This window comes from Paroedura picta, chromosome 7 (genome assembly GCF_049243985.1).
Source record: "Paroedura picta isolate Pp20150507F chromosome 7, Ppicta_v3.0, whole genome shotgun sequence".
Taxonomy (NCBI): Eukaryota; Metazoa; Chordata; class Lepidosauria; order Squamata; family Gekkonidae; genus Paroedura; species Paroedura picta.
The window spans coordinates 57,706,194-57,731,307 of record NC_135375.1 but is presented as its reverse complement, the minus strand read 5'-3'; the positions used below and the strand labels follow the sequence as shown (position 1 = coordinate 57,731,307).

General features: G+C 40.2%; 1 protein-coding gene and 1 long non-coding RNA gene across 5 annotated transcripts in view; one reads left to right on the top strand and one right to left on the bottom strand.

The window, feature by feature from the left end:
- MEGF10 (multiple EGF like domains 10) overlaps nucleotides 1–25,114 on the bottom strand; it is a 115,889-nt gene that overhangs the window by 53,816 nt on the left and 36,959 nt on the right. For both annotated transcript variants that reach the window (XM_077344457.1, XM_077344456.1), the window contains one exon: nucleotides 272–518. In XM_077344457.1, the coding sequence (XP_077200572.1) occupies nucleotides 272–518 (247 nt within the window). The remainder of the gene's footprint in view (nucleotides 1–271; nucleotides 519–25,114) is intronic.
- The window catches only part of LOC143840962 (uncharacterized), a 34,689-nt gene that overhangs the window by 6,876 nt on the left and 2,699 nt on the right, over nucleotides 1–25,114 (top strand). The window contains exon 2 of one of the 3 annotated variants that reach the window (XR_013232497.1): nucleotides 2,165–2,431. The exons of the other annotated variants lie outside the window; for them this stretch is intronic. This is a non-coding gene — a long non-coding RNA (uncharacterized LOC143840962). The remainder of the gene's footprint in view (nucleotides 1–2,164; nucleotides 2,432–25,114) is intronic. 3 annotated transcript variants of the gene reach the window in all.

Genomic DNA, 25,114 nt, shown 5'->3' with positions numbered 1-25,114 from the left:
CTAACAAATATTGATTGGTCCAAAGCCATCCAATGAGTTCAAGGTTCAGGAGGAATTTGATTGGGATTTCTTTGGTCCTAATACCTATCTACTGCACCACAATGAGTAATATATGTTAAATTCATTGGTTAAGTAGAGTCATTTGCATAAGGATCAAGGACCTGTAGAAAGTCTTGTTACTCACACTAAGCTACTGTGAAAGGAAGAACAATATACATGATTTTGGAAGTATACTGCTGTTATCTACATCAAAAATACAATTATTGCATACAAAGCTCCAGTGTATCCAGGAGGGCATCTGCATTCTCCAGTCACATGATCACAGGTGGCTCCGTTCTGGCACTGGCACTTTTGATGGCAGTCATTTCCATATGTCCCTTGGTCACAGTGTTCCTCACAGCGCCATCCCTTGAATCCAGCAGCACAGTGGCAGGCTCCGGTGATGGGGTTACACAAAGCTCCATTCTTGCACTGGCAGCGACTACTGCAGTGGGGTCCCCAGTGGAAACTATCACATGCTGAACGAAAACAGAAATTAGGTGTTACAAGGGCTTCCTTAGCTAAATATTCTCCAAGTACTGATAGTCAGCAATGTGGGTATGGCAGCAAAAAACTAAAATATAAACACTTCCATTTTCCCCCTTTAAAGCATAATAGTTCTTTAATATCATTTACTGTATTAAGTAAGGTCTAAACTGTTGGGAAGGAAAATTACTTCAGAGAAATTGTTGTCAGAGTGGTATGTATGTGCATAACAAATGCTATATGACGGACAATACGAAGCTGACTATTCTTGTTTACAAATATAGGGGGTGAGGGATTCCAGACAGGTATTAGGAAAAAAAAAACTTGATTCAAGCTGAAATCAGGTTTCTTTGTTGCATTTTTTACATGCTTCATGTTGATGCTAATTCTTTAAATATACTGGAGAACCAATGGTACAATACTTTGGAATATACTTTCCTTCCTATATCTCAAAGGAAAGGCTTTGGCTCAGTGATGGAGCATCTGTTTAGCATGCAGAAGGTCCCAGAATCAATCCCCTACTTGTCCAGTTAAAAGATCTGGCAGTAGGTGATATGAAAGACTTCTGCCTGAGACCTTGGAGAGCTGCTGCCAGTTTGAGTAGAAAATTCTAACTTTAATGGACCAAGGGTCTGATTAAGTATCAGATCATTTCTGCACGAGGAATTTGCCCCTGTCAAGCCTCTCGTAGTTCGTGGGTTTTAATGCTACTTCCACATGATGTCGGCAGCAACCCATAGCTCTCCAGCGGGTGGCATGAGTTTTTGTCCTCTTTGCAGTGCAATGAGGGAAAGCGATAGAACCTGCTTCCCCCTTTCTTGCTCAGTGCACAATGCAAACAGGGGCAAGCCTGGTTAGAAGGAAAAATGCACAACAGTCTCTTCAGTGTTTTGCCCACCCTCACACCCATCCTCCCCTCTCTATTTATGGATCTAACTTTTTTTTTTTAATGGCATGGTCCACATTGCTACAGAACCGCTACAAATTGCTACAAAACTCAGAGTGAATGTCTAATTATAGCCAGCTTAGTGTAGTGGTTAAGAGTGTCGACTTCTAATCTGGTGAGCTGGGATTGATTCTGTGCTCCCCCACATGAAGGTCCCACACATGCAAGGTCACATCTGGGTGACCTTGGGCTCGCCACAGCACTGATAAAGCTGTCTTGACTGAGCAGTAATATCAGGGCTCTCTCAACCTCACTTACTTCACAGGGAAGGGAAAGTGACTGTAAGCCGCTTTGAGACTCCTTCGGATAGAGAAAAGTGGCATATAAGAACCAAATCTTCTTCAAACCTCCAAAGAAAAAATGCATTTCTTCATAAGGTACTTAACAGATACTGCATACTTCAAATTGAGACTGCCAGCAACTAACAATCGCACAGTATTGGGATATGTTGATACAGACTGGGTCGGAGAAAGATCAGACTTAAGATCCACCTGAAGCTTTGTATTTGTCTATGGAAGTTATACTATATGTTGGACAAATCATAAACAAGAGCTTGTTGCCCCCAACCTACTGGAGCAGAATTTAAATCAATTTCTCAAGCATGTATGGAATCAGAGTGCCTTATTATGTTTCTGAAGGATTTTGGTATTACTTTGCCAGTTCTACTCCTAGAAGATAACCAGTGTAGTACAGCCCTCTCTCTTTCAGTAAGGAACAGCATGTGGACAAAGTGCATCGGAATTAGGAACCAGTATTTAAGGGACCTGCATGGATGAAGTCAAGCTATACCACTGCTACACTGAGACATATTTACCAAATCTCTACCAAGAGACAAATACGAAAGCCTGCAGGACAGCGTGAACATTGTGGACCTTGATGATATACAGTTTCAAGAGTGCACATTGCAGCAGTGAGCCACTCAACATGCCTGGGCCTTACAGGAGCACAACCTCATTCTAAGTGAGTATAGGTGTTATCTCCTTGAATGGGATGCCTCTCTTCATCTTAACCTAGGAGCTGCCCTCTGACCCCTCCTCTCTCACACACTTTGTCCTCTCTCATTACATGGCCTTCCATATAGATGCATGCCTCTCCATGTCTCCCCTGTAGATACAATACCCCCATATTTCCACACACATGAGGCAGGACAAGCTGGTCATTTGTGATAGGAAAAGTACTACTTAGATTCTTTCTTTTGACTGCAACCTGAATGTGAACTGGATTTACTTGGATAAATGTAAGTTCATATTTTTTTGAAATATACTTCTTAGGAGATTTCTTTACTGCACGCTTCTATGACAGGACAAACTTTGCTATATTACAGCTTGGTGTAGTGGTTCCGAGTGGTGGCCTCTAATCTGAAAAAGCCAGGTTTGATTCCCCACTCCTCCACATGCAGAAAACTTGGTGATCTTGGGCTAGTCACAAGCCAGTTAGACCTATTCTCACAGAGCAATTCAGACTCTCTCAGTTCACCTATCTCACAGGGTATCTGTTGTGGGGAGAAGAAAGGATTTAAAGTTGCTTTGAGACTCCTTCAGGTAATGAAAAGCAGAGTATAAAACCCAACTCTTCTTCTTAACCAAATATCCCAACAAATACCCTTAAAATGCTGTTCTGGGGGATGGGGAAAAGTTGGAAGATGTTGCAAGAAGGGCAATCTAGTGAGTATTGCTTCTCTTTGTGTGCATGGAACCTAGATGGTATCTAATCCTCAATTTTCATTGTACTGTGTCTATTGTACCTATGGTTTGCTATCTGATAGGATTACTGTACAATCCTAAACAGAGTTATGCCTTTCTAAATCCACTGCATTCTATTTAGGATTGTATTGTTAATACAAAACAACTGAACACACATGAACTTGCCCTACTCTGAGTCAGCCTCTGGTCTCTCAATATGATTACATCAACTTTCATAAAGTTCATGCTTCTTTTAAATGGAGCTTAATTGTTTAATAAAACAAAAATAAAACATAAAAATCAACAGTATGTCAGGAAAACAAAAACATCATCTACGGAATAATGCATCCCAATGTATATGGCAGCTTTCAGTAAAATTACCCAGATAATTTCTTACAAACTTTTGAGGCAAAATGGTCATTGAGTTAAATAGAACTGAAGAGAACAAGTAGGTTGGATCATAGTTAATTTACTGATTCTTCAAACAGAGATAAATACATAAACAACTTAAAGTCATATAAGAATGAATACACTGAAAGAAACAGCAAAGATTTCTAACAGGTGGCATCATTATGTTTCTATTTGGGAACACAATGTTATACTGCACAGCCTACAACAATACTAGGGTTCAAAGTTTGTATTATTAGTTACACATATTGGAGGTTTGATCTGTCCTTCTGTAGTCACAGTCCATAGTACCCATACATGGAAGGATGATCATCACTAGATATAACTGAGCCATTTCCTTTCCTTACTTCTGTGTCTTTCCCAGGTTATTATGTGGGATAGAAGTCTGTAATTGTATTTCCAGACAAAACAGAAAGGATGTACAGAACAGAACTTTTAGAAGTGCACACAACCTTGCATTTCCCCCCAAATGCTTCATGCAGCATATATATGAAATATCAAAGAAATCCTAATAGATAAATTTCCAAAATCTCTTGTTTGGTTTTCCAAGAGAAAATATTCAGCAGCGATTTTCAACGGAAGAACTATAAGTAACCTACAAAAAGGTCATATGGAGTTCACCAGGAATTCACTAAACATGTGCTCAGAGCATCTGCGTTTTATTTTTATGATTTACTGATAACAATAGTGCCATGGCAAAATTCCAGAGTAGCTACTTGCTGATCATATACACTCTACTCCTTAGTGATTGACAACTATTGTTCCCATAACCTTCTCCAGAGTCAGAGCAGTCAGGCAGAGAACAGACCTACTTTCTTAGAAGAGACAAAAAGAGCACAAGACATTTCCTCAGGGTAGAAATTACTCTGATGAAAAACTAGATCGTTCAGACTGCACAAATAAAAAAAGTGTCAGGCTATTTAAGGATCATTTCCTATTTCTATGATCAGTAACCTAGATGTTGTAGACAATTATAGATTACTTTGATGTGACAGTTTCTTATGGAGCAGTATTCTTCTCTATAACAGTATAATATGCAGTGTACATACAAATATTTATATATGACAAAAATGACCCATTAGTAGGAATTACTGTACATGACAAGCATATGCAAACATCTGTTTGTTTCAAGTTCAGAGACACAGCAATTAGCTGTCATGTTACTCTCAAAAGCTGTTGTAGCAAAAAAATCTTTTATTGCATCAGGATAGAAGAGGAAATCTTATTTTTATATTGAATCACTGTTTACCATCTTCTGAGCAAGCTAATAGGGTTGACATATATCCATTAGATACATTTGCCAAACAATCTCATCTTCCCTGAAGAAAAGGCCATCGGATTAATTTTGCTTAATACCTTCTAGAATATTCAGATTGCAATCTCCTTTCAAATGGAACATGACTGTGTCAGCCCATCCCCAAGGGTAAATTAATATGAACATGAATATCTTTGAATGTCTGGACAAACCACCATGGAGAATTGAAAAAGCTAAAAAAATGACCATCAGACATTTCTAGGAAATAAAATGGACCATATTAATTTCAGCCTTGGATTTGCACTAGGGACAGATTTCTGCAAATACTTCTAGCTATACTGAACTGCAGCATAAGTTTTCAGCTTGCATTGTTTTTCCAAAGGCTAGAATTAGGATATTGAATGTTACCCACCGATGGTCATGCAGATATTTGGAGAGACAGCTAAAAGTCACCACAATAAACTTCTGCTACTGCATTCTTGTCATGTTACCAATGCAGACCAGATAATACAGAGACTGGCTTTTACAAATTCTCTCCACTTTGCCTATGAAGCTTTATAAAACTTGAATTCAACACATTTTTCAAAAGTCAAATAATACTCCTGATGTGATACTATCTCTTAAAGTTGAAATGAGTTTTATGCCAAGTGTGTGTGAGAACTTAAATTACTTCAGTTGTGAGAGGCACATTCTGAATAAACAAAGACAATTCATTATTTCCCTCTCCACATTCTGTTTGGGGAAAATTCCTTTAAATTATACAGCAGATGCTCCAGATTTCCATCTTTACAGACACTTTGGCAATCAATCAACAATGAATTAAGACCACTTCACATACAAGTTTCACCAGCACAGAGAGAGGATGAATCCAGAAGTCATAAACAAGAGTCACTTGACCAGGATGGACAGGAACATACTTTTGGCCATACTATAGTTCCTCACCATAGAGAAAATTATTACATATAAAACTTTCAAATAATATACAGGCCACAACACAAATGACCAAGATAATGCATCTCCATCAGCCTGCAAATGATCTGACTATTGCTATCAAGATGGTAGTTACACAGAAAGGGAACATATTTAACCCTTACAGCCACTGCTTATAGTTGATTATTGAAAGAGTTTATCTTCTTTCCCATTGATTAAAACCACTAATAAAAGCTCAAGAAGACCAGCTTCAATTAGCCAATCAAGTGGGTTTGAACAGTTAAACCCTCTGTCCTCTACCAACATGGCCCTGATTCCACTACAGCTATGGGTATGCATAATTATCTTTTTACAGACTGACAATGAACTGTGACATCTGTTTGGAACATAAGATGCAGATCATTCTCTCAATGAGTTCATAGTGCTTTCCTTTAGAGAGGCTTTCCATTTGCCAAGTGCCATTTCTTCAGTGCAGTTTCATGTATTTCAAGTGCATCAGATTTATGGGGTAAAGAGAATACCATTACTGACGGACTTTTGATCATTTTTGCCTAGCATTTTTTAAATTTGTAACACATTTGAAGATTACTTTAATTCCTTTTTAATGGTGGATAGAGGAAATTCCTTTACAGATAAGCCATATGATTTTAAATCTTTTATTGTTGTAAATTGTCGTTATTTTTTTAACTCTCATGCAAGCTGTCTGAAAATTAAACAGATTCAAGTCGGTAGCTGTGTTGGTCTGATGCAAGACCAACAAAGTTTTATTCAAGGTATGAGCTTTCGTGTGCATCCACACCTCCTCAGATAAAATGGTCATGGGATAAGGGACATGAAAGTAGCTGTTTTATTGCAAAGGAACTTCAAGAACAGGTTGGAAAGGAAGACTGGAGAAATGCAAGTTATTACAACACTCAAAATGATGACATATCCTGGACTCAACAAGGACATAGGTTTTTTATCTCACTATTTATGCTAACCTTGTTTAACTTGTGTATCCATATTCGTCACAATTTATTTTATTTGTGATACTGTGACTGTAAAGTGATGGTAATGGAATGGAATTTTGAGTTTAACTCCCTGGTCTTGGGATGAGATAGTTGTCAGCAATTCCCTTGCAGGAATGTTTCACACTTGGATGGAGACGGATAGGGCTAGGAGCTAATGGTGGGTTGCGGACCGGCGGCGGCAGGGAGAGCGATCACCTGGCTGTGCATGCTGCACATGTGTGGCACTCCCGCAAACGCACATACACGGCACTTCCGTGCATGCGTGCATGCATGGGAGTGCCGCGCATGCACGTTTGCGGTCGTGTATGAAGCAAACGCACATGCACGACCCGGCCCGCACACACACGCATGCGCTGGAGTGCCGTGCATGCGCATTTGCAGACACACATGGCACAAACACGCATGCACTGCCTGCCGCGGCCCTGCGGAGGCAGGGAGCTGCGGCCCGGTGCCAGGCCCTTCACGGCCCGGCACCAGGCCGCGGCCCAGTGGTTGGGGACCATCAATGTAGGGAGTTCTTAGTCTGAGGAAGAGTGCTTGCACTCGAAAGCTCATGCCTTGAATAAATCTTTGTTGGTCTGAAAGGTGCTACTGGACTCTGATTTTATTGTACCAACCATTATGTTGGTATAGCACTTAGTCAGCAAACTAACCCCCCAGTCCAAAGGAAACAAAACCTCAGTGGTACAGCTGCTCTTGGAACTTTTCACCATTTTGGAAGTACTGAGTATACAATAGTATTTCATAGTGTGTATTTCCAGGACATGGCAAGTATATGAACCAGTGTCTCCATAAACATGCTACATGACATTATGAATAGTACATAGTATAATCTCAGTGAATAAAACTATTTTCTTAATTTCAATTTGTGATATTTTACTTGCACATTCAAATAATTTGGGAATAACATTATTTTAGTCCTCTGGACAGAAACATTCATATTCATGGACAGAAACATTTCATTTTTGATATCTCAAACCTTTGGAGAATAAGAATATTATGCTATATGCTTTATTTATTTATTTATTTATTTATTTATTTATTTATTTATTTATTTATTTATTTATTTATTATTTTGAGCCGCAGGCTCGTGGCGGGTAACAACAGTCTTAAAAATCCCATTAAAAACTTCCCATTAAAAGACTAAATATTCATAACATGGCAGACACACTCCCCCCCTCTCCCACCCCTACAACAAGGCATTGAGGAAAGGAGTGAGGATAATGTCCACTGTGGGCTCTGTTTTACAGGGCCTGTGGAATGTTGACAAATCCCACAGGGCCCACAGCTCACCCGGGAACTCATTCCACCAGGTAGGGACCAGGACAACTGGCCCTGGTTGAGGCTAGGTGCACTTCCCTGGGGCCGGGAATGAACAAAAGGTTTTCCTCTGCAGAGCGTAAGGTCCTGCGGGGGACGTAGGGTGATAGGCGGTCCTTAAAGGTTAAAACCAATATCTTGAACTGGATCCAGGCAGCAATAGGCAACCAATGCAGCTGCCCCAGCACAGGCTGGATATGGGCCCCCCAATATGTGCCAATGAGGACCCTAGCAGCTGCATTCTGCACTAGCTGAAGTTTCCAGATCAAAGACAAGGGTAGGCCCGCATAGAGCGAGTTACAGTAATCTATTCTGGAGGTGACCATTGCATGGATCACTGTAGCTAGGTGGTCGGGAGAGAGGTAGGGCGCTAGTAGCTGAGCCTGGCGAAGATGGAAAAATGCCTGGCCCACTATTCTTTCGACCTACACCTCCATAGTCAGGGAGGCATCGATGGTCACACCCAAGTTCCTGGCCTGGGGTGCGATGGTGAGTTGCGCTCCTGCCAGGATGGGTAAACGCGCTTCCTGGTCCTGCCCCCTACTTCCCAACCACAAGACCTCCATACTGGATGGGTTGAGTTTCAGGCGACTCTGCTCGAACCATTCAGACACCGCTTCCAAACATCTGGTGAATGGTTCCGGGGGAGAGTCCGGGCGGCCGTCCGTGAGGAGATAGAGCTGGGTGTCATCAGCGTACTGATGGCAACCCAGCCCAAAGCTCCATGCAAGCTGTGCCCGAGGGTGCATAAAGATGTTGAATTGTGGTTATTACAGTCCTTATTCAACATGTTATATGCAATTAATAATTTCAGTTGACTTAAGAATATCCAGATGGACTTCCAACTTTATGTGATAATGTTCCGCCCATATTGCCAGGGTTCTCTCGAACCCAGTTGCCAGTAGATCATGTGACACTGTGCAGCTCACAGCTCTAGCACTCAAGCCATATACCCAATTCCATCCACAGGAAATGTGGGTGGGATGCAGGGGAAGGACAGTTTTTCCAGTCAGACCAAAGTCCTGTGGTTCCCCAGAGTTTAAGTTATCTGTGCAGTAAACCTTCCTCCTGTGCCTCAGTTTAACCTTAGAGACCACTCCACATTTGCCAGCTATGCCTGGCACACTGGTAGAAGAATTTTTGTGGGTAGAGACAAGCTTGGCAGCCTCATGAGGAAGTGAAGTCATCACATTAGGGCAATACTCTAGGATTCACCCAAACTCTGTGATTAAACCAGAAGCAGCTACGGTCCAACTAAAAGCAATATGCGGATAACACCCAGTTCTGTCTGTTAATGAGCGACTGGCTGAACACCCAATGTCTTTGACAGGTTTCTAGAGGCTGTGATAGAGTGGCTCCAACAAAGCTACCTGAAACATAACCCCCTGAAGACAGAGGTCCTCTGGCTGGGAAGGAAGGGACCAGAGGAAGCATGCCTCCCTTATGGTGAAGGGCTGTAGCTGCAAGCTGCACAGACAGTCAGGAATTTGGGGGTGACCTTTGAGGCCTCCCTTACCAGCCTGTCAGACATTTTTTCATCTTCAGACAAAGCTACTAGCACTCTAAATTATGCAAAAAAAGATTGTCTCACTAAACCTTTGCAGGAGTGAACAAACATATGGATAAGGACAATCTAGTAGATGTTGATTATCTACATTTCCAGGAAGTTTCTGATAAAGTTTCTCATCATAGGCTCCTAAGTATATTCAGCAGTCATGAAATACAAGGACAAGTCCTCTTGTGGATTAAAAACTGCTTGATTAATAGGAAACAAAGAGGGAGTATAAATGGGCAGTTTTCATACTGGAAGGTGGTAAACAGTGGGGTACCACAGGGCCCCGTACTAGGTCTGGTGCTTCTTGACTTGTTCATTAATAATTTGGAGTTGGGAGTAAACAGTGAAGTGGCTGAATTTGCAGATGACACTAGGTTGTTCAGGGCAGTGAGTACCAGACAGAACTGTGTTGATGAGGTCTGAAATAGTATTAACTGACTAGGAGAGAGATCTTGGTTAGATAGGGGTGTGCATTCAGCTAAAACGAGCCAAAAAAAATACTCCAAAAATACCTTACCAGTATTTTTCGAGTATTATTATTATTATTATTATTATTATTATTATTATTATTATTATTATTATTATTATTATTATTATTATTATTATTATTATTATTATTATTATTATTATTATTATATTTATCATATTTATTTCCCGCCTCTCCCGATAGGCTCGAGGCGGGTCACAACAACTAATCCCATTAAAATTCCCATTAAAATATCAGTCTACTAACATGGCGGCTAAAAAACCCATCCCTCCCCCAATTATTAAGAGGTGAAGAGGAAAGGATAGGGGAGTAGCGTATTATTGAAGACTATAGATCTGAGCCTGGGAGAGCCCAGGATGGGCCAGGGCAGCATGGAGTTCTCAGCTCTTGCAACCCCAGCTGATCCTCAGGTCTGTGTGTGATAGCGATTGACTTCCCTGACACACAGATTTTGGGGCCAGCTTCCCCTGCAGTTTAAACCAAGCAGCAAGAAAAGCCAAGCCAGCCCCAGGGCCAGGCTGGCTTTTTAAGATCTTTTTCTTTCTCCTCAAGTCTACTGGACCCCAAAAATTCAAGATTTCTGAAAAATCCCAGATCTGAATACCATACCAATATTCAGACTCAGGATTTTACAGAAACACTGATTTCCCCCCCCCCACACACACACACAGTTTTAATAAATAGGGGAAGAAAAAACTTTTTTTTTTCTTGCACACACCTAATGAAGATGTTGACTCAGTGCATGACTGCAATTAAAAAATGCAAATGCTATTTTGGGGATTATTAGGAAGGAGATTGAAAACAAATCAGCCAGTATCATAATGCCTCTGTAGAAAATCTATAGGGCAGCTTCATTTGGAATACTGTGTACAGTTCTGATCAGCATATCTCAAAAAAGATATTTTAGCATTAAAAAGGTTCAGAAAAGGGCAACTAAAATCATTAAGCAGATGGAACACCTTCCCTATGAAGAAAGGTTACAGAGGCTGGGGCTCTTTAACTTGGAGGAACATGAATAGAGGGATGACATAATAGAGGTTTACAAAATTATGCAAGGGATAGAGAAGCTAGAAAAAGAAGTACCTTTCTCCCTTTCTCACAGTACAAGAACCCTTCATACAAAAAGTAATAAACATATGGAATTCACAGCTGCAGGAAGTGATGGTCACTACCAGCATAGACAGCTTCAAGAGAAGACTGGAGAAACATATGGGGCAGAGGTCAATGAATGGCTGTTAGCCACAATGTACTGATGGAACACTATATATGGGGCAGTGATGCTCTGAATTCTTGGTGCTTGGGAGGAAGCAGTGGAAGGGTTTCTGGAGTTCTGGCCCCACCAGTGGACCTCCTGATGGGACCTGGGTTATGGACACTGTGTGACCAAAGTGACTTTAGCGCCAAAACTGGGCCTAAAGCCTCATTCAGATAGTAATTTTTGATAGTTATCTTGCTGTTGTCACAGAAGTGTCCATGAGCATTCCCATGCAAGGTTTTGTAATTCAATTCTGTAGGTATCAACAAGAATAATTTTGTATGGCAAAATGCATGCATAAACCGAAAGGCGTACATTATAGAATCTTTTGAAAGTAATAATGAATCATTTTCATTGAAAAAAATTTTCTATGTGTTCCAGAAATACCTAGCACATTTTTTATACAGTGCGCTTCCTATCACATCTGGGCTTTCTCTCGAATCTTTTGTTTCTATGATTATCCTATTTCATTTGTTGCATTGAAGGCTTTCTGCCCTCTGGCATATTTGGCATTCTTTGTTATTGTTGTGTGTAAAGAAAGATTCTTCTATTCAAGAATCTAATTTTTCTTGTAAAGGCTTTTTGATCCATGAAATGAAAGAAAAGGGAAGATGTGATGCTCTGGGATATAAAAGGACAGGAATGGTACGCCTTTCATATAATACATTTTACAAAACCTTTTGATATATTTAGAAACTCAGCAGACAAAACTGAAAATTGTTTAGGAAGAGAACAGATGGCTCTGAAAAACAGGAAGAATCATAATTACAGGAAACCTTTAAAACACAGCTATGTGTGGTTTATCATCACAATGCAATTTGTGGTGGGCTTTCTCCCTGCATATGTTTGTGGTTATTCTCATAGTTGTTTTAAAGTCAGTTGATGCAGTTTTCATGTATGGAATTCTAATGTCAGCTTAAATAGTTTTATTTTAGCGGTGTCTGGAGATGTGTGTTGTTGTTGTTGTTGCTGTTATTGATATTAATAATTTAATTTCTATGCCGCCACTAGTATGCCAGCTAGCCCACAGCAGCTTACAAAAAGCATAAATAACATACAATAAAAATCAACAACAAACAGCAAAATTCCCTTCCCCAATCACCCTACCTCAAAATTCCCCCCTTACCAAGCCACCAATGTGCTGCCATATGTGCCCTGGAAAGATGTAAATAAGACAAGCACCAAAGTGCCAGATCTTCCACATCCTGGCCTCAACCAAATGCCTGGTTGGAAGAGCTCAGTCTTGCAGGCCCTGCAGAACAGAAGAAGTTTCAACTGAGCCCTCAGCTCTCCCGCAGCCTGGAGGGGAGGGGAGGTGCCAGTGGCAGCGCCTCCCCTCCCCCCACGCTACAGTGCTGGCTGTTTCAGGTGTGAACAGCTGCTTCAGATGCTGAAGCGCCAAACCCTACTTACAACCCTCTGTTCTGTATCTGGTTGTGACACAGATGTAACAGAACTGATTTTTGCTATATATTTCCTGTCATGTAAGAAGGTCATAGTCTGACCGAAGGGTGCTTACACTCAAAAGCTCACGCCTTGATTAAATCTTTGTTGGTCTTAAAGGTGCCACTGGGCTCTGATTTTATTGTGATACTTCAGACCAACATGGCTACTCATTTGAATCAACCCTCTGTTCTATATTCTTAAGAATGTGTTGATGGGTATATGTGGCTATTGAGCATGAACAAAGAACACAACACTGATTAAACTTATTTCCTTTTGCTGTCTAATAGAACTTTTAAAAATGTGTTATCTATAATACAAATGTGGCTTGAACTACTGGGACTCTTCCAATTTAAAGTAGTATTTCTATAAAAAGAAGAAGACTTTTGTTAATTGTACCAGAACCAGGAATGTTGTAAAACATGGCAATGATTTTATTTCCACAGGCAAAATCATGAGGCATGACTGCACAACTAGCTATGTGATTTAACTGATCACTGTCTTAGGGACCTAATTTGGCAGAATGATGGGATATGATATTTTAAATAAGTAATAAGTAAAGTGGAAGTTGTAGAGGGTAGGCAAGATGGAAATGGTTATATATTTCAGGGCAACTGAGGTAAATGAGGCAAAAGGCCTGCTGTTGGATGACAATGGAGAGACACTGACAGAGGTCAACACAAAGGAAAAGAATTTAAGCCTATACAGGGTGGAACATAATTTTTAAAATGTAGTACCAGTATTTATTAATCAAATTAAAACCTCAAGGCTTTAGCATAGCCTCAATAAAATCAATCAATACATACATACTAATGCCTCCACTGACCAGATGCATTTTGGCATTACCCTCTTTATCTATGGTCAGGCATCATACTCATCATGCTGCAGCATACTCTTGATGCAAATTGGCTCCTGATTACTATACACTTACAGATACTGAAAGTGCTTGCCTTGAACAGGGCCTGTTTTTGAAATATTAGAGGCCTCAAATAGTTGTATCTGGCCTCTGGTCCACAGAATTGACTACAGGTCCATAATATATCTTTTTATATAAAAGAGTCAACTGGCTATAACAATGATTGTATTTGTTGTATATTTTATGTATGCTAGTTTTATTTGATGCCTGACCGTTGATAAAGGCAATAACGTCAAAGCACGTCTAGTCTGTTGAGTCATTAATATATATGTATGTATTGATTTTGTTTAGGCTATGCTAAAAGCCTTGGTTTTATAACTTGATTAAAAATACTGGTACTATAGTTTTTAAATTATGTTTCACCCTGTATAGGCTTAAATCCATTTCCCTTGTGTTGACCTTTTTGGGTTCTTGACTTTTGTGTGAATAAGGATATTTTCTCCTTTTTGTTTTGGAAACACTGACAGAGAACAGAGAGAATGCAGAAAGGTTCAGTACCTAATTTGCTCTGTTTTTTACCGGAAGAATATGGACACATCTAGGCATGGTAGTAGGCAAGGTATTGTGTCTGGCTGGCAGGTTGACATGGACAGAGAGGCGGTCAAGAGGCATCTGGCTGCACTAGATGAGTTCAAATCCCCCGGGCCGGATGGTGTGCACCTGAGAGTGCTCAAATAACCTTCTGGAGAGCATGTAGAACCTTTGTCCATCGTCTTTAAAATCTCTTTGAGGGCAAAAGGGGCAGAAGACTAGAAGAGAGCAATGTTATCTGAGTCTTTACAAAAAGGAAGGAGACACACTTATCAACAGGACGGCCTTTTCCTTTATACTTCCCAAAGAACATTAAGATCATCAGACCAATATCTGTTCAAGATCCCATGCCAAAAGAAGGTGAATTTGGCCTCTACTATGGTCAGGGTTTTTTCATCCCTGGCTCCAGCCCGGTGGAATGCTCTAACAAAAGAGATCAGGGCCCTGCAGGATTGTAACCAGTTCTGCAGTGCTTATAAGACACAAGGCCTATGGTTGGAGCCTAGAAAGACCATCAGGAAATGTTAGCCTCACTACTTTAAAGATCTGCTCCAAAACCTTTGAGCCCCCTTGGCTCATTATGCACGGCCGCCGAAACGATTTCGGGTCACATGGAAAACGTGGAGGGGGAAGAAGCGAAGCAAACTGCTTATGCATGGGACAGGACGCAACGGAGGTAAAACCCAGAGTAACCGATTATGAACGCAGCGACCCCAGCGCCGCTTCTGGTTGCGCCCCAGTCACCCGGAAGCTGCGCTTTCTTCCACATTTCGCTAGCGTGGCTTTTTCGGCGGCATGCACCAAATCTGCGGCCGGTTGCAGCCGGCACCATGCGTTATCGGTGATTTTAGTCTCCACCATTCCACCCTGAATGTGCGCTATCCCCCCCGTGCATAATGGGTCCTTGTTTGTCTATTTAATTAGTTGGAGGAAATGAGAGGGTGAATGTCTGTATTTTTAACTGACTGTTTTAACCATGTTGTTACCCACCATCAGCTATACAGGAAGGGTAGACTATAAAATATTTTTTTTATTTTTTATTTTTATATTGAGAATCAAAGTTCTGACAAAGGGAGCTTTGACTCTCTAAAGCTCATAAATCAAAAATCCTTATTGACCTATAAGGTGCTACTGAACTGGAATACATATAGGAATATAATCAACACATCATGTTGGAGAAATTTAGTATTAAAAAGTATAAACATATAGTTTAAGGCATACATAAATATTGGTTTGATGTGTTTAAAATGTATTTTAGTTGGGAAACTTACAGTTGGCTTACACTGAAGTAACTCAGCCTATGATTGCTCTTTTCACCTCAAACATTTCTTAAGACTTATTTCTGAACAGATTATTGGTTGGAATGGATCCAACCAGCTTCCTTAGTAGTGAAAAGAGGAAGAGAGTAACCCCTCTGACCATCAAAAGAGCTGTGCTTGGGATCCAGGGACCTACATGTCCCAAAGGTATGGGCACTGGAGGGCACAGTAATAAAAGAAAATAGGTGAGACTGAATGAAAAGTTGGCTGGATTCAATCCAATTAGATACTGTAAAAAGGTCTGTTCCACTTAGTGTCAACACACACAAAAAGGATCTCAGGTTCCATTCAGGAAAAAAACAAGATGTGACTTAGTTTGTGTTCAGGTTTGCTTTAACTGTCTGGTTATTTTCCATCTGTGCTGGCAAAGTGTATTCTTTTGCTTTAGTTGTCAATCCAGTTCAGCCTTTCAAGGGTTCATTAAAAACGTAAAGCTTCTCTGAGAATCTGGCAGTGTTTGTACTTCATGTGTGTATCCCACAGGAACTGTGCCAAGGGATACTGTTTCTTGCTCTCTTCTAAGTCTGCCACATCCTGTGAAGAAAATACTGCAAGTATGGAGCTTGCAAACTTTACAGCCATTCCTGATGGTACTACAGGATAGCATGATGGTTGTTTCTGAAAATGTCCGTAACAAATAAGCAGAACTTAAAAATAAAGATACAGTGGGCTTTGTTTATTGATTTTGAATGATTATGCCTGACGATTCGACATAAAATATGAAGCTCAAGCTTTCATTTTTCTTCTTTTTTTATCAAATATTTTCACTACATAATAAGGAACAGCTGCATTTCTTCAACATTGTTTTCTCACTGAGATGTTATTTTTCTCTGAATTGTTCCTGTAGGCTAAAAGGAATACTACCAGTGAAATCAAGTTGTTCTTTCTTTGGAAACAAGATAAATAAGGATAAGTAACTTGCATTTTAGAGTGGCATAGTCCAACAGGATTCACTTGTACTGGTCACAGTACTGAGCCAATAACATTATTTACTCTACACTAGGTTTAGCAGGCAGGGAGAATCTGAAATTGAAATGATTTATCACATATAGATGCATGTGTTATTACCTGACAGCACTTTAAAATTTAAAATCACTCCAGAAGGGCAGAGGGTATTTAATATGCATGTGAATATACCTTGTTTGGGCAAACTGGCAACGAGATTTAAGGATCACAAAGAAGGAGGTAGGCAAAAAACTAATAGGGCAGGATCCAAGGATCAGGGTAAGAGCTGAAACCAGAGACTAGAAGTAGTAGTAATGTTGGTTTTTTATACCCCGTTTTTCACTATCCAAAGGAGTCTCAAAGGGGCTTACAATCGCCTTCCTTTCTTCTCCACAATAGGCAAGTATATATGTTGGAATTTCAGAATCAGCTACTCTCTAAGTCAGGCTTTCTCAACCAGGGTTTGGGAAACCCTGGGGTTTCTTGACAACCCTGAAAGAGTTTCCTTAATGGCTGGGAGTTAATTTTAAATATATATATTTTAAATTTGTTAAACATGTATTGGGCGATATGACCATATACAGTCATGTTGACCTGCCCCCCCTCCCAAAATGGCCAATTATGGGCCTGGAGGGGGTGGGAAGGGGAGAGGCATATGCAGCTATGCTTCCCAATCTTATGCTGCATGATTGTGCCACCTCTGGGGTTTCTCAAATCCTGAAGAATATTTCAGGGGTTTCTCAATGATAAAAAAGTTGGAAAGGCTGCTCTAAGTAAAGCACAATTTTGTTAATGTGAGAGCTTGAACCAGCAAAGGTGGGGACTCAACTGCAGAATTACATGGGGAACTGAGTGTTTCAACCTTTCCTGTAGCCATGGATAAGTCCCTGCTAAAATGATCTATTGTGTTGCCTCTTCTTCCTGAGAGGCTAGAGTGTAAAAGGCTCAGATTTGCCAAGTGTTTACTTCTGTGTCTGATCCATACTTCAGTTCTTGCTTTGTGACTTCTCCATTCCTGCAGTTCCAGCAGAGACTCGGGAGTTGCAGGAGATGGACCGGTCCACTGAGTTGTTTCATTTGCTAATTCTGTGAAAACCTGATCATGCTGTGAAACAGGATGCATGGGGTCTTCCCTGGGAGCCTTTGGGGTGTTTACAGCCTTAAGTATATTGGTAACCATAGGAAAGTCCTCTTCTAAGAAGAGTTTCCACTCCACATACAGGTGAGACTAGGGCAAACCCTAACAGGATCCCCACAACAAAGAATTTTTGAGTGGGGAAACACAGGACAGGGAAAGAAAAAAGAAACACAAACAAACACATACATCTTTGAACCTCGGCACTTTAAAACAGCTTTTTCAATTAAAAACTGTTACTACAGTAATGTTACAAAAATTTGAATGTAATGGCAAGTGTCGCCTTGAGATATGACTTGGTCATAAATATATGTCATTTTCACAGGTTATTTCCAGATTATGAGTTTTAGTGCAATAGTTGTTCTCTCTCTCCTGGACAGACTGAAATCAGAGAATGTATATACAATATGTTGCTGAAATTAGATTTTCTAACACATGTACACTAATTTGAACATGGCCACAAAATACAAATTTTAAAAACCCCACTCAGTGGAACTAGGTACAGAAAATAGAGGCATTTCAATAAATCTGGGAGAACATTCAGGTTTGCAGAAAAATCTTACATTTAAAAAGGAGAGGATAAAATAAAAAATAAAATAAAAAATCTTAAATGCCAAGATTCTATTAAGATAACCTCACAAGCTATTGGCAGACCTTCTGGATTGGCTAGGCAACCACAGACAACATTACCTAAGTAAACAAAATGACTGAAGCATTGCATTTTGAAAGAGAGAGGAAAGAAATTAAGGAAGCAAGGAATGAGGAGAAGCTGCAATGACCATTGGAAAAGTCGGGATAGAATAGCTAAGAGAACCAGTGAGGTAAAGATGAGATTTTTCCCTCATGAGTTTCCTCACAGGTTCCTGCTTTAAAAAAAAAAAAAATCTGCAGCAGGGCCTTTAGCCACAATGAAAATTGGGATATAAATATTTTAATAAACAAGAAAAACATTATATGTAGCAAAATGCTTTGAGCTGCAAATGTCTGAAGTCTGGTTTACTAAGAGGTTTGAGAACCACAAACAGAACAATCAATATCCTTCCAGCTTTATGAACATTTTTCCAACATGATCCTGACAATGTGCTGTGCTGATGCCCTCGCTGCGAGGTATAGTTTCAACTTGTTTTGTTTGTGCTCAAATGATATTGATCTGTTTACGATGTCCACTCAATTGACCCTTAATAACATAGTTCACATTAATGTCAGTTCCTTTGCTGTTCATACCAAATAAATATTATTACATACTATTGTCTTCCATCCCTTTCTATGAATAAATACTTCAGTCAACACAAATACTCAATATCACGTTTCCCAAAAATGAGTCAGATAAAAACAGAAAGCCTAAGAAGCATTTTTCACCAACAACCATTTTTGAAACAAGAAGCTATCAAATTCTGATGCCTTCACTAAAAAATTGTGATCAGAATAAAGCTCAGAAACTATGCCACTATGCTGCCCAAATCAAAAAATATCTGTGATAAAGCAAAGACATGTGTTTTAAGCCACTCTCATATCAGACTGGAAGCCTGATACATCAGGCTTATTCCCCAAGGATTTTAATTAAAATCATGAAAAGGATGTGAGGCTTAGTACAAAAGGCAACACAAAGCAAGGTAGTGCTGGAGTAAGAAGAGTACACTGTGGACACTTCAGAGGAAAAGGCAAAACAAATGAGATATATGGGTTTTATTGGCCCTCCCAACTTGCCATACTAAGGGCCTAACTAGATATGACATTTGTCATGTATCCTCTATGAGACTGGCAGCCATACACCAGCTGACAGTCCCCCTTTAAAATTACAGCAGGGCCATAATTCTATTCAGGGAGTGTGCAGTGCAGGGGTTCCCGTCTCCTCCATGACATTTTTGAAACACAAAATGACACTGAGGGCATTAGTTACCTTGCTGGGTAGCTGCACGTGCATGGATACTTGCATATACAGCTGCCTGATGAGGCAAATAATGGCATTGTTTCCATGGGTCGGGGGAGGAAGATGTCCTTCCTCCTCTTGCATTGTAGTTCGGTCCAGATTCAGTGTACTTTTAGACACAGCTCTCAGTGGAGATAGCAGTTGGCACATAGCTGCCAGTCCCTGAGAGCCAGCTTGGTGTAGTGGTTAGGAGTGCAGACTTCTAATCTGGCGAGCCAGGTTTGAATAGAATAGATTCTGCTCTCCCACACATGCAATCAGCTAGGTGACCAACTGGGTGCCTTGGACTCGCCACAGCACTGATAGAGCTGTTCTGATCAAGCAGTAATATCAAGGCTCTCTCAGCCTCACCGTCCTCACAAGGTGTCTGTTATGGGGAGGAGAAAGGGAAGGAGATTGTAAGCAGCTTTGAGACTCCTTCTGGTAGAGAAAAGTGGCATATAAGAACCAACTCTGCTTCTTTTTCCTCTTGATTACACATGACAAACATTGTGTCAAGTTGGCTCTCTTTCCTGAAAGGCTATCTCCTTTTTCTTTCTTGTCAACCTCCAGTGGGGTCTCAAGCTATCCTGAAATCTCAACTGATCTTCCAGCTACAGAGATCAGTTGCCCTTGGGGTTGCCAGCTCCTGTTTGGGAAATTCCTGCTCAAGATTTGGAGTTCGAGCCTTGGAATGATTAGATTGGGGAGGGAAACCACCAGTACTGCATAATATCATAGAATCCACCCTCAAAAGCAGCCATTTTCTCCAGGGGAACTGATCTCTGGAGGTAAGTCATAGTTTTGGGTGATCTCCAGCCCCCCTCCCCAAGTTGGCAACCTTCATTGCCCTGGAGGCAATTTGTGCTTTGGAAGGTGGAGTGTACAGCATTATATACATCAGAGGTCCATTCCCTTCTTAAAATCTTCCCTCCGCAGGCTCTAGCCCCCAGATATCCAGGAATTTCTGAATCTGGAGTTGGCAACTTATTTCCTTCCCATCCAACAGTCAACTTACCTTTATCTGCCCTCTCCCCGAATCATCTACCTAGGAAAACTGTGGTCCATTTGTGTGGTACTGGCTAGTAGACCAGGCCCACTTGCATGGGAAAGTCCCATATATAAGGAAAATCAGGAAGCCTGACAATATGCAGCAGATCCCTCCAAAGGAATTTTAAAGCAGTAACACTAAAGGGGCTTAAATCTCTTGCCATCTTTGGAGATCCTGTTTTCGGCATCTTTGCAGACTGAGACCAGATGGATGGCAACTGAAGAAAGGGCCTTCTCATATGTGGTGCTGAAACTAGAGGTGAAACTAGAGGCATGAACCCAGCTGAAAAAATACACGAATAAATCCTTACCTGTATTTTTGGGGTATTATTTAAGCCAAATACATATCAGGGAATCTAATCAGCTACTAGTATAGCTAAGCCCAATACACTTGAACCAACAAATATATATTTTTTTCCTACTCCTACCTGAAACTTTGGAATTCCCTCTCCAGAGAGATTCATTTGTTTCACTTGGATGTTGTCTTCTGCCAGCTGGTGTTCCCCCACTAACTCATCTCCTTGTTTGTGTGTTGTGTACATATTGTGTGTTTTGTACGTATATATGTATGCATTTTAAATGTTTCTTAATGTCTCTAACATTTTAATGTTTTAAGTTCGTTTACATGTTTTAATATTTGCCACCTTGGAGGACCTGAACTGTGTGGAAAGGTGGCATAGAAAAGTGGAAACTAAAACAAAAATGCCAAAATAGATGAGTGCAATGTTTTCCTCTCTTCCTTTTTTATTAATGTGAATGTACAAAATCCTGACGAGTGAAAGAGTAACCACTGGCCAACTGGATGAGATGACTAGATAGGGAAAAGGGTAGGGAAAAGTGGCATATAAGAACCAACTCTTCTTCTTCTTCTAGATCACCCTTTTTTAATAGCAAAAGGCATATAGCAAGGGGCTTCAAATTGTTTGGGATATCAGTAGGAAGAGGGGTATTTAATCCTTCCTCACTAGCATTTCCCTAATCAGAGACTTCTGTCTCCCAGCTACTGTTTTAGGGTATCTGTAAGAACTATGTTGTGACTGAACTTTTTTACTTAAAAAAATAAGAGTTTTCATAGAATTGTAATAATAAATGTAATTAATAATAATAGTAATAATAATAATATGATATGAATGCTATGAAAAAATTCCAGAGAAGAATATAAAGTATTTCCTTCATGGATCCAAGGAGAATTTCACTACCAGTCTGCAGGGGGAAACAGAGAAGAGGAAATCATACGTATCTTATGGCTCAAACAATAACAAACAGCATTGCTGAAATTATGCAGGCTGAAAGTGTAACTCATTTTGGAATGCCTGGGGATAATTCAGTTTGCAGCAGAACAATCCAATAAAAGCATCATCTAATTTCTCTTTTATCTGCTAAGGAAACATGGATGGATGCCAGGCAGCACAGACTGGACCTGTTTCCCCAAACCCTGCCTCAGCAGCTTGTGAACAACATAGCCTTTCCTTTGTAATCCACTGCTGAAGTATAAAAACAATATGAAACATTTTTTAGCACTTCACATTAGCTGTGATTAGTATGCAAACACTTTTACAGGAGATCACAAATATCCCAGGGAACCAATCAATTCAAGGTACGACAAGAGCTCTTTCACATGACTCCTATTGTGCATAGCAAGAACGTAGTACTGGCACAGTTAAATCTGGTTCCACTAGGAGCAAGCAACAAACGAAAAGTTACAGAAAAAGCTTTAGCAATAGTTCAAAAGAAAGAAAGAGGAAATTATTGTGGAAAAGAACAGGACTTCAGTCTCTCAAACACAATTACTGAATTTCTGATTTCAGTTAACTTTATTTTGAAAGTAATAAAAAAGAAAACCTTTATTTATTAGTATATACAGATGAGTGTCCCACTGATCCTTCAGATTCAGGTGTTTAGCTGTGTTGGTCTAAAGAACAAAGTTTGAGCCCAGTGACAACTTTAAGGCCAATTGTTTTATTCAAGATATAAGCTTCCATGTACAATCATACTTCAGATATAATAAAACACAGCTTCTTCAACCATACAAATAAATAGAGAGGATGGCATGTGGTGGTGGGTGGGGTAACTGACAGGAAGATTCAGCTAGAGTTCAGATGCATCATTGACTAGGCAATTATAGCTGAGATAGGATTGAGGCAGTTATCAGAATCTTCCAAATGGCTATCAACCAGCATACAAATACAAGAGTTAATGGACAGAAGTTTGAATTCAATGGTAGTCTCAAGGTCAACAAAGTGAAGGTCTGCTCTCTACCTATACGTATGGTTGAGAAAAGACTCTTTCATTATATCTGAAGAAGTTTGTTTCCACAGAAAAGCTGATACCTTGAATAAAACTTTGTTGGTCATAACGGTGTCACTGGACTCATACTTTTGCATTGTTACCATATGATCTTTGTATTCCATTCTACGTAGTTTAATACTGGCTCAGCTTCTCTTTAGACTGAACCATTAATTTATTTATTTAAAATATTTATAAGCCACTTGTCCGCTTATTTTATTTAATACTCAAGGAAGCTTACAAAAGGAAAACTACCGTATATACTCAAATATAAGCTGACCCGCATATAAACCGAGGCACTTAATTTTACCACAAAATCTGGGCAAATTTATTGATTTGCATATAAGCCGAGGGTGGAAAATGCAGCAGGCTACTGGTAAATTTACAGGGTGGCCTAAGCACTTAATCTATGCTCAATCATCACAGGCTTTCCCATCCAGCCTCCCCCCCAACAAATATAGAAAAGTCAAGAGGATGAATTGCTGCTGGTTTTTGTACCCTGCTTTTCATTAACCAAAGGGGTCTCAAAGTGGCTTACAATTGCTTTCCCTTCCTCTCTTGATGCCAGACACCCTGAGAGAGCACTGACAGAACTGCTCTGTGAGAACAGCTCTGGCAGGAGAATCAAGCAGTGGCCTCTGGGCCAGCAAACCAGAGCAGAACAATAGTACCCAAAGTAGGCAATCTACTACAACAAGTACAACAGCTACCAAACTGGGGGCTACAGTGCCCCCCCTAAAACAAAACACTGAAATAAAGAACTGTAAAGCTGAAAACTGAAGAAAGAACTGTAAAAATCAACTTTTAAAAGAAACACAACTACAAGAAGAAAAGGCAAATAATGCTGCCCCTCAGATAAAAGAAGAAAGAAACACTAGAAGAAACAGTAAATCCCAAAGCACCCCCAAAACCCACCCACCCCACCCATAGAAACCAAAAGAATAGTTTGGAAGAAGTGATTAGGAAAAGAAGGGGAAGAAATATCAGATTCCCTCAATCAAACCATTGATGTTCTACAAGCTGCCAGAATAAGCTTTCATGATATTTGCAGAAGGCAATGGTTAGCTGGGAGCATTTAGCTCACTTGCAAAGAGCTTAGTTTTTAAGATCTTTGCAGAAGGCAAAGGTTAACTGGGAGCAACTAGCTCACTTGCAAAGAACTCAGGTTGCAAATGCAATGCTGCAATGGCTAGCTGGGGGGCAGGCTGTTAATTACCCGCATATAAGCCGAGGAGGTCTTTTGACTGCTAAAAACTGTGCTGGAAAACTCAGCTTATATGCGAATATATATGGTACTCAGAAAATAAAACTGAAATGCAGCATCAAGAAAGAGAAGGGACAGCCAGGTAACAATAAACAGCAGAACAAATAAAGTAACAAGTCAGCAACAATAAAAACACTTCAATATGCCCACAAAAATTCAGACAATTCCAGAAGCCCTAAAGGAACAGAGTAGGGATCAGCATGACAAGCCAAAACAGGTTGGATTGGGGCTCAGAAGGAGACATTCAGCGTACATGTAGTCTCCAAAGAAATCTTTGCACGTTTTGAATCAGCCCAGGGCAAACTGAAGCTTTGACATGAAAATACTAAGCAATGTGGGGGCTGCTTTCCAGACTTGGTAATACAAATAGGGATCCTCCAACTGGTACAATGCTCTGCTGGCTGCCAGTAACATAATTCCCATTCATAACAACAGGACTCAGATATCTATATAAAAATGTAGATGCACTTTCCCTTTGTTTGCATTGTGGCCTTTGATGGAGAGGGCGTACTAACAAAAGAGCTTTGCTGCTGGGCACGGTGGCGGATTGCTTAGCTAACTTACTCGGGGTGCAGGAAGCTTTGCTTTGCCCTGGGTTCCTCTGTGTTGTGATTCAGTTTTTGTTGGTTTACTGCAAAGGGTGGAAAAATTGGGATTGATTTCCTCTTTCACATGGCAAGCATTTTTGGTTAGCAGGATTTTTCAACTTGGTTTCCTTTCTATTTTGTTTTCATTTCTAAACCCCTCCCACTTTGGGCTGCAGTAAAATGAGGGATTGCTCTTTGGGAATTTCTTTTTTCAGGTTGCTTTTGGAGAGGGTTTCAACTTAGTTTTCTGTCATTTTATCCCACCTCACACACTGAGCTGCATTTTGTTTTGGGATGATCTGTGTTTGTCTTTACTGCCCAATAAGTTACCTTATTATTATTATTATTATTATTAT